At 47.6% G+C, this 10433-nt stretch overlaps 1 protein-coding gene across 1 annotated transcript in view; it reads left to right on the top strand.

Annotated features, from left to right (window-relative positions):
• NECAB3 (N-terminal EF-hand calcium binding protein 3) overlaps window positions 1-10433 on the top strand; it is a 100547-nt gene that overhangs the window by 89037 nt on the left and 1077 nt on the right. The window contains exons 6-11 of the mRNA XM_019539808.1: window positions 664-785; window positions 1818-1897; window positions 2396-2449; window positions 3602-3714; window positions 7655-7732; window positions 8152-8243. Of these exons, the coding sequence (XP_019395353.1) occupies window positions 664-785; window positions 1818-1897; window positions 2396-2449; window positions 3602-3714; window positions 7655-7732; window positions 8152-8243 (539 nt within the window). The remainder of the gene's footprint in view (window positions 1-663; window positions 786-1817; window positions 1898-2395; window positions 2450-3601; window positions 3715-7654; window positions 7733-8151; window positions 8244-10433) is intronic.

Below are 10433 nucleotides of genomic sequence, written 5' to 3'. Positions count from 1 at the left end.
GGGTGGGGCAGGGCAATACTGGCCTTGTTGGTGAGTCCTGCTGGCTTTGTGAGTCCTTGCCTGGGTCCAACTGCCCCCAGCTCCTGTCATCTTTGACAGGCAGCCGGGAGCAGATAAATATACATTTTCTAAATTTTTTAGGGGCCCCATGGGCCAGGTAGAATGGCTTGGCAAGCTGGATCCAGCCTGTGACCTGTATTTTGCCCACCCCTGAGTTAGAATCACAGACTCATAGAAAACATGGCTGGAGAGGACCACAAGAAATCACCTAGTCCCTCCCAAGGCAGGACTAACAATCTCTAACCCATTCTGGCAGATATTTGTCTAGCCTACTCTTAAAACCTCCAGTGCTGGAGATTCCACAGTTCCTCAGATGTTCTATTCCAGGGCTTACTCAGCCTTACACTTAGGAAGTTTTCCTAATGTCTAAATTAAATTTCCCTTGCTGCAATTTAAACCCATTACTTCTTGTCTTATGTACAGTGGATGTGGAAAACTGTTTATAAATTTCCTCTTTGCTGTAACCTTTTATGTATTTGGCATTCATTTACATACATCTACATACATTTGCATAAAACGGTATTTATTTACATATTGACATTTATCATTCCTCACCTCACTTGTCTCTCCTCCAGGGTTCTTTCTTTTTCTCTTCCTTTTTAGGAAAGATTTGAAGAAATCAGAAACCTCAGTTGGCTTGAGATCCACAAGAAGATGTAGGCGCAGAACTCACAAGAATGTCTGCCTGTCTCCAACAGATCCCTATTCTGGGATGCTGACTACAGGTACCGGCAAGGGCAGACAGCTGAAGAAAAATCTTTTTTGTTTCCATGAGCTAGATTTTCTGCTCTTAAAGGAAAGCAGCCTGATTGCAATAAGACATGGCGGTGCTTTCCCAACAGGGTGGGATTTCTTATGTCATAGTCTTGCAAAATCTTGTTTTGTCTTTTCTGTGATTTTGCTTAGCTTGATGGATGGGGAAACATCCAAAATTAATTTAAGGAGAGGTAAAGAAAGAAATAAAAACAGGTTCTTATTTCAAGTGATATCCTACTCCTGTAAGAAGTCAGTTGGAAGGTTCCCCAGGACAGGCATTTAGGGGGCCATTCCACCATCACTTAATTGGAGTTGCTCTGGTGAAGGATCAGAGTTTGGGTCTGGTTTCACTGAATATCCAATTGGTCAGTAGTTTATTCATATAGTTCCTAGCCCTGCCCCTCATATCAATACCACTTCACAGTGTCTTTGCTTTCCCTGACAGTGCTCCCTATCCAGCAACCCTTGAGATATTTCAGCTCAGCACTTACCCTTTGAAAACTTGTCTGAACACCAACCTGTACTTTGAACCCTGTGAGTTTCCTCACCTGAGGGGACCTAGTTCCATCACAGGTAGAAACACATGCTGAGGTACACATGGAGCCTGGTCCTGCTGCTGTCAGGGTGGGTCTGGGCATTCATTTCAGTGGCAGCAGGAGCAGGCTTATCATATTGATAAAAAACACCACAAGAAATCCACAGGTCTCCAGCCCCACCTCCACTGAAATCCAGACATTGCAGACATTTGCAGCCACAATGAAAAATGTACTCTTGACAGACAAGGAATAAAGCATTGCTTGCCTTCTATAGCCAATAAATGCCAAATAAATCTGTCCTGTGAGCACTAAAGGAGAATAATAAATACTTACCCCTTTGTGCAGCTATTGAGCCTACTGCCTTAGAGCCTAAATGCTGTAAAATGCTTAGATGGCATAGGTGTAAAAGAAGCTGTGCCACTGCTATATGAACGGTCATGATGCCATCTCTCTGTTGCCTCCTAGGTGTTTGTGTAGAAGCTGACAGCCAATGGATGGCTCAGATTAACAGGCTACAGCAGCTCATCAACAAATTGGAATGCAAGGTGAGTTGGCAGAGGGGTAGCTTGTTCTGTATATGCTAGAACACCTCAGCCCTGCCCAGAGCCCTTCCCCCCCAAGTAATTGAGGCCTCATTGGTAGCATGCCTCTTATCTTAGTTCCAGGTGTCTCCCTTAGCACAGTGCTGTTGATAAATTTCTGTCCTAAACTGCTGTACTCCCTGCTATCCCAGTTCCGGACCTCCTCTCAACAAATCTACTTCAGTCCTGTCTCAAGAACCTGTTCGTATTTCAAGTCTGTGATCTCCATGCAAGCCCACAGTGTCGTCTTTTCCCTTTGTGGGCCTTTCCCTACACAGCTCACCTGATGTGTCCCAGTTCTTGTTGTAGCCCGTCTTCCACTAGTCTGAATCCTCTCCTGAACTGATGTTCTGTCATTGTGCAAGTTGGTTTGGTGGAGACAATACTGGGGAGCCCATGCTTGCTTGCCCTTGTGATCAGACTCTCTCATTAGTAATGATATTACTTTTGTATAAAATGCAGAGCCCAAGACTGGAGCCTCTAAAGGAAGAAGTTGCTTGCAAAGGGAGAGATGCTGTAAGTCCCTTTATTGTGCATTTATTGGGGATACCACCTGGCTTTGCCCTGTAACTGGACTCATTGTCCCATGATCTCACAGTAGTGATTGGCAGGGATGGAACCAGAACAAAGGGCAAACTAGGCCATAAGGGCAGACCCCTAAATGAGGAGAACATGGCTCCATCTAACTGGATGTTTCTTGAAGGGAACGATATTGGGCATCTGAGTCCTGCATTGTAGCAGTCTTCAGGCCCACTTCTTCAGGAGCAAGGCAGAGTAAACCCTGATGGACAGGTGCCTGAGGTGGGAAGTCCACCAGGCCAAGGTGCATAGCAGCCACACCCTCTCTTGAGCCAGGATGAGGGCGCATGTGAAACATGGAGCCTACCAAGTAGGCCATGCTGACCAGGAAGAGGATAAGGCCCAATGGCTACAGGGAGTATGAATTCAGCGTGTGCCTCAGCAGCTTTTGTTAACAAGGTTCCTAGTGGCTCCAAGTATGAAGGGAAGCCTCCTACACTGGTCAAAGCTGTGGGAGGGATAAGTAACAATGCTGCCTGCCCTCTGTCAAGGGAAAATCTCCCCTGAGGAACAGGCAGTGTAAATCACACCAACATGAGTGAATACAGCCTGCTCGGTCCATCTCAGGTGTCACAGCCTTGGCTGCAGTCCTGTTGTTTAGTTTAGAGAGGAGACAGAATCCCGTGGACATTGGGACTAGCTGACTGCACCATGTGCTGTAATGGATCAGGAGAAGGAAAGAGAACGCTGCCCTTATATTACCAGAATGTAGCTCCTTCAGCAATGGGATTAATGTGAACATCTGTTAAGACAGGGGTTGTCAACCAGGTACTTGAGAAGGCCCATGGGGGTATGCACAGGCAGATGTGGATGGAGTGCCTCCAAACACCATCCCATGCTGCTGCGCAGGTGCCACCTGCCCAGCTGGATGCAGGGGGTGGGGGAAGTTCGCACACGGTGGCTTCCACTGCCCCGCGTTTAGTTGTGCACTCCCCCCACCCCACACTCCATGTCTGGCTGCCGGGGGTTGCACATCTCTGTGCCTGGCCACTAGGGGTACACTGATCAAAAAAGGTTGAAAACCCCTGTATTAAGATAGTCTAGGCTGGTCGGAGGCCTCACCCCAAACCATATGCTTTCTCTCAGCAGCACATCCTGGTGTCTCAGAGACAAATCTCAGTGACAAAGAATGGCTTAGATGAATTCCGCCAGGCACTCAAATCGTACACAGAGTTCACAGCTGGACAGAGCAGCTGCTTACAGTAAGTCTCCTGAGCAGCAGTGCAGCCTGGTTTACATTTTACATGGGTGAAATAAGTATCTGTAATATTACTGAGAGCAACACTTTGCACCTCTCATCTGAAACGTGCAAAAGATCATTTTTTTGTGCCATAGAAAGTAACTGCTCTAGGTAATAACAGTATTTATACAGTAAGTCATATGTCCAGGATACCCTTCACACATCAACTAATTCATCTTCACAATACTCTTGAGAAGGAGGTAAATTCTATGATATTACCTACATACTTAATATAGGGACAATAATAATAAAAACAACCATAATAATAAAGAGCTTATGTTGCAATCCCATGGACTGGCACTAATGTTTATAAGTTGGCAATCTCTTGTCTTGAGCTTGGGATCAATCATATATTTAGAGGTCAAGATGTTGTTGTAATATGGAAGATGCCTCTAAAATAACAGGCTTTTTGAAACTGTGGACACTGGCAGCAATGCCTGTTCATCGTCATCATCAACACTGTTTTTAAATGCTAGAGTGTTTTAATTAGAACACAGAGCAGACTCAATCTAATTTCATTCTAATTAAAACATGAATGCGTACATGTATAAGTAGCCCATGTGCCTTGACTTTCAGTCCCTTCCTGATAAATGATTATCTTTGTCCTTGAAAAAGAAGCTAGATAAATTCTTCTTGTTTTACCAGGGAGAAGTAAGAGAACCCAAAATACTTTCACAATTGCCTCTCATCAGCCCACATTATAGATTAATAGCTATATTTTCCAGGTTTGTGGAGGTCTGAAGATGGCTAGTTCTTAAATGACCCTGAGTGGTTTAAGTGCACATTGATCACTGAAAATAGTAGGAACCAGGGTGTTTTTACACATGTAAGCGCTGCAGCAACACATGCAGTCATATAAGTGGCGAAATGCGCTTCAGCGCTGAGAAAATGGTGGTGGCGTGCTTTTGAACTAAAACATGTTGGAGGTGTACTCCAAAGTGGTGGATCTCCAGCACGTAGAAGGATGAAACAGTATGTGTATAAATGCTCTTAGGACAGTTGCTGTTTCATTTATGAGTTGCCTGTGTGGACTAACTGGAACAGAATCCAGTCCTTAAAGTCAAAAGGAAAGTCTGTCAGAGGAAGGAGTAAGATGGAGCAAGGTGCAGGTGATAGTGAATTCACTGAACCTGGGGGTTTCAATGGACAATAAACTGCATGTGATCCAACAGTGTGTCCTTGTTGCCAAGAAGGCTAACAGCATACTGGCCTGCACTAGTAGGAATGTTTCCAGCAGATGGTGGGAAGTGATTATTCCCCTCTATTGGGCACTGGTGAGGCCACATCTGGAGTACTGCATCCAATTTTGGGCTCCCCAGTACAGAACAGATATAGACAGCTTAGAGTCCAGTGAAGGGCAAAAAAAATGGTTAGAGGGCTGGGACACATGACTTAGAAGGAGAGTCTGAGGGAACTGGGCTTATATAGTCTAGAGAACAGAAGACTATGAGGGGATTTAACAGCAGCCTTCAAGTACCTGAAGAGGGGTTCAAAAGAGGATGGAGTTAAACTCTTCTCACTGGTGGCAGATAACAGAACAATGAGTGCTGGTCTCAAGTCGCAGCAAGGGAAGTTTAGGTTAGATATTAGGAAAAGCATTCTCACAAGGAGGATAATAAAGCCCTGGAACAGGTTTCCAAGGGAGGCTGTGGAATCTCCATCCTTGGAGGTTTTTAAGACCCAGATAAACAAAGCCTTAGCTGGTATGATATAGTTGGGAATAGTCCTGCTTGAAGTAGGGGTTTGGATTAGATGACCTCCTGAGATCCTTCCAACCTTAATTTTCTATGATTCTCAGTTTGGTTCAACTTTAAGGCATAATTTGGGCTTTTCTGTTTCAACCAGATAAAATAGCATTTTGAGTGGGGAAAATGTTATTCTTTTTACTGGAGTTGACCATTCAGGCCATGAGTTTCTGAGAGAAAACTTTCCACGTGACAAATGGTGTGCAGAGTGGTGGGAGAGATATGGAGTCCCTGCAACACCTTTCACATGGCAAGTGTCAGCAGCTGTAATATGCTGCAGTGCAGCCTTGAATTTAATTGAACTGACTGTTCTGGACAACACTGCTTGTTTTGTTCCTTTTATTGCAGTAATTGTTTCCTTTGTTTTGTGCTGTTCTCGTAGATTCAAGGACTGGGTCTCCTGTCCTCTGTAACTGAAATAAATTGCATTACAATCAAAATGGGAAATTTTCCTTCAGGCATTTCATGCCCAGTATGAACTTTTGCTCTCAGTTTCTTTTTGATTTGCCTCCTCCATCTCTCCTATATTGGAATAGTACCAAGCATACACTTGTTCTTTACTGCAGAAGTTCAGGGGATCTGGAGGACTGAACATGGGGTCCTGGACCTCAGCTCTGATCCTGACTTTGCTGCTTATATTTTACTTGGCTTTGAAGAAATGAGTTTACCTTTCTACCTCAGTTTCTCTGTGTGACCAAAAGTCCTTCTCTCCCCAGTGAGGATGAGCTAATTTATGTGTGCTCTGCTTTGAACATTTGAAGTGCTATGCACCTGCTAGATAAGTATTATAAATGCTTAATAAAAGTTCTAAGAGCTCCTTGGGCTTTGTGCTGGTTCTCTGCATAGGAGTGAGTATAAGCCTAGTACAGGCAGTCCTCAACTTACGGCGTTTTGATTTATGGCAATTCGCACTTGCGGTGGTCCACCATTTACACCCCTGTCATTACTTATGGCGTCGGATCCTTGTACTCATGACAGGCAACAAGCTGAGCATGAGTGCAGTGGAGGCACCAGGGCTGGCGCAGGACACTTACCGGAGGCAAGCTCAGGCAGCAGCTCCTCCCCGAGGCCATGTGCTCCCGGCAGCAAGACAGGGACAGGAGCTGGGGCTGGCGCCAGGAAACTGCTTCACTTCCCAGCCCCAACGCTATGTGCCTCCTCACTCTCAGAGGCATGGTGAGGTGGGAACGGGGGCTGGGGGCTGGTGCGGGCTCCGCCAGCTGCAGGGAACTGCTCTGCGGGCTCCACCAGCTCCGGGGAACTGCTCTGCACCACTGCATTGCCTTGGGGAGTGAGGAGGCATGTGGTGTCAGGGTGGGGGAGCAGAGCAGTTCTCCAGAGCTGACAGAGCCCATGAAGCAGTTCCCAGGAGCCCACACCAGCCCCCAGCCCCCAGCCCTGCCCCTGCCCTTACCTTGCCTCGCCTCACCTTGGGGAAGAGCCACTGCCTGCCCCGCTTGAGGACTGAGGAGCTGACCTTCTGTAAGTGTCCCACATGGTCCCTGGTGCCTCCCTTCCAGTTCTATCAAACAATTGTGTCCGGCCCATGGCCTTCTGATTAAATAAAATGTTATGTGATTAGTTACTGCATTGCACTTTTGAAAGCTTTGTACTGTACAGTGTATATCATTTATCAGTGTATATCATTTATAGTTGATTAAATAGTTGATTTAAATATGGTGTTTATGGTCATTTCTATAAAAAGCTGGGCATCAGGCCTTTGGTCAGGAATATAGCCCCTTATTATAACATTGTTTCTATAGGAAAATCAGATTTGACTTACGTCATTTCGACTTACAGTGCCTTTTCCAGGAACATAACCTGCCGTAAGTGCGAGGACTGCCTGTACTTGTAAAGCACATTATGTACCTTGGATAGAAGTAGGTGTAAAAGAACAAAGTTTTTGTGATCAAGACACCTTGATCGTGCTGCACTTTCCAGGTAGGTCACATGGGCTGCTTGGAAAGTTGCTTATGTATTTAAATACAATTGCCACTCTGTAAAATCCTTGCCAAGGAGCAGATTTTTCCAAATAAGGCTAAAGATGTATCCATGGGTTAGTGTGGATCAATTGCAAAGGCCTAGGGGCTCTGCAGTGCATTTCTGTTTATCCCAAAACTAGCCATACTGAAAGTGCTTTCCTTATTGTCCCTGCAGCATGTCCACCCACAAGCTGACAAGTGAGGCCTCCTTCATCTTCTATGAATTCTGGCAAGATGTGACTTCATGGAGAAGGTGTGAGGTGTAGTGCAGTCCTTGTGTTTGTATGCCAGGTGATAAAAGCTAAATCCTGGACAGCCCAGAAACCACTGAGCCAGGACTTCCATTTGGATGTTTGGTCATGGAGCCCTTTTCAGCCTTTCTCTTTCTGTGCCTAACCTGATCCAACCTGTACCACATCATGGCTGAGCTGTAGCAGGAGTCAATGAGGGTACTGTGTGTTCAAGAAAAAAGGCCTTCTAGTCCCTGGAGTCCAAAGCCCACCATGCTGCCCTACCCTATGAGCATGTACAAAGGGGTGGGCAGAAGAATCTGCATACACACAGGCTCAAAAGAGCAGGCACAACCACAAGTTCCAGCCCCCCTGTATGTACAGTGATGCTGATGCATCACACTAATGTCAATGTTGTCTTAACTCTCTTCTTGCTTTGCAGCCACCTGCAGTCCAATTACACCAAGACTTTCCAGCGGGCTATCATTGACTTGCTGGAGTCTCCAGACCTCATGACTACCATGCTCTTCCCAGGTAGGCTATTCTTTAGCACAGGCCAACGTAGATGAAGTACAAAAAGGAGGTGCTCACTCTGGGCATCATCCAGCCTTTAGTCAAAAGTAGTGCCCATTAAAGTCATTCCATACCATACACAGAGGGGTACAAGTAGTGGGGTTTTTGGTTTGGTGTCCAATTGGAAAGAACAGCAACAAAAAAATGTTCCAGTTGTTGCAGCTGTTCTAGATCAAATGAAATAATATTGTTTGACTCTCCCCTACCCCCCATAGGCAAAAAGGTACAGTTTAATTTGTGGGTCATATAATCTTTGGCAGCCTTTAAAAAAAAAGCAAGAGGAATGTATACATTTCAAAATGGAAAGTCATAATATTATGCTTTCACTTTTCCAAAATCAGTTTTCAGGTGAAACTATTTGCCAAATGTGTCCTAAATCCATAACTAGTTTCAGTGGCTCTCAAACTCTGTTTTTCAGCAAAGTTACTATTCACCAATAAAAATTCATCGATTTTTCACTGGACACCAAGGACACATCCCCATGAGTGGGAATGTGCAGCTTGCAGCACCTCATTTCCTTTGAGGCACTGCAAAATGCACATGGCACAAGTTAATCTTTTCACTGCACTGCATATTTGCAACACAGGGCCAAAATTAGATAGCAGGAAATCCCAGTATCTAAAAAAAAAATGTGCCAAAAGCAGCACAACACTCATGGCAACAGCATTCATGATGCAAAACTAGAGCCTAGTCAGCCAAAGCCACACCCCAGCTGCCTGCCAGACTCCGTGCATCTGGATTGCTGCTGCTGCAGCTCTGGGGGCCCCGAGGACCACAGGTAAGGCCTCTAGAACCTCAGCCTCCCCTACCCCCCCAAGGCAATTTGACATGTGCCACAGTGCATGTGCAGGGTGTGCCCAAAGACAAGTAGCAGCAGCACAAGTATGTGCCACTGTTGTTTGTCCCCAGGGCAACACACATGCGTGCTTATGGTTACGCACCCCAAGAGTCTATAGTAGAAGTCTGTTCATCCACCAATGAAATGCAGCCAGCTCCAGGATGGAATGCAGCAGCTGTTTAACAAGGCACAGCCACACAAGAGCTTAAATCAGGAAGTGAGGAAGAAAACTTAGCTAGACAGAGAACTGAGTGGCACAGAGTGAAGCCATTTGCATCAGGGTAGGACACATAGGTAGAGGAAGAAAAGTAAGTCTGTGGGGGAAGGGGCAGGGGGTGGGATGCAGATTGAGGCCCTAGCAGTGAAGGAGGTAGAGAGGCACAGGCAGGAGCAGGGGCTAGAGTGAGTGGGGCCCCAGCCAGGCCAGGTGGTGGAACAAGCAGAGGCCCGGGGGGCACATGCCCTCCCTTCCCCCCTCCCTTGAACTGTGCACAGGGTGGAGGCAGTTGCTGCTTCATGTTGCACTTTGAGCCCCGCTGCTCCAAGGGCCGCGTGACACCACATGCGTTCCGCTGCCAGGCAAGCAGGGGGTACGGCACAGCCTAGCAGCAGCAGGCACATGGCATCAGCTGCTCCTGGGGCAACTGCAGCAGGGAGCAAAGTGCAGCGCACAGCAGCAGCCACCTCCACCCTGCACACAGATCGGGGGAGCACATGCCCCCTGGGCCTCCACTTGTCCCACCACCTGGCCCGGCCAGGGCCCCTCTCACCCCAGCCCCTGCTCCTGCCTGTGCCCCACTCCCTCCTTCCCCACTGGGGCCTTGATCTGCCCCCACCATGGTGGTGAAGGAAGGAGGGGGCTGGGGGTGGGGCAGCAGCAGGCCCTGCACAGCCAGGGCGGGGCATGGGATGGAGCCAGGAGCGGCTTGTCCAGGGGGGTGGGGGTGGCGGTTTCTGTCACTGCATGTACCCCAAGAGGGCATGGGGGGGTGCGTGCCTCGGATCTGTGCGTGGGGCGAGGGCAGGCTGCATCTCAGGGCTGGAGCCAGAGGTTCTTCCTGGTGGGGATTGGGGTGGGCTGTGCTTGAGGAGAGTGGTGGCAGCACTGAGAGGGAGGCTTGGGGGGGCTCCCAATTTTGGGGTGGCTGCAGCCCCTCTCCAGTCCCCACTCCAAGCACTACCACCATCGACCCCAAGCACAGCCCAGCCCTGCACCGGGAAGAGACCGGTGCCGCTCCAGCCCCAGCCCATGCTGGCAGCCTCCCCTTGCCAGTAAAACACATGAGGGATTTACTACCACCAGTGCAGGAAGC

Source organism: Crocodylus porosus, unplaced genomic scaffold, assembly GCF_001723895.1.
Source record: "Crocodylus porosus isolate Cpor-Errol unplaced genomic scaffold, CroPor_comp1, whole genome shotgun sequence".
In the NCBI taxonomy this organism is placed as follows: domain Eukaryota; kingdom Metazoa; phylum Chordata; order Crocodylia; family Crocodylidae; genus Crocodylus; species Crocodylus porosus.
Note: the sequence above shows the minus strand (reverse complement) of the source record. Positions and strands in the feature narration are given on the sequence as shown.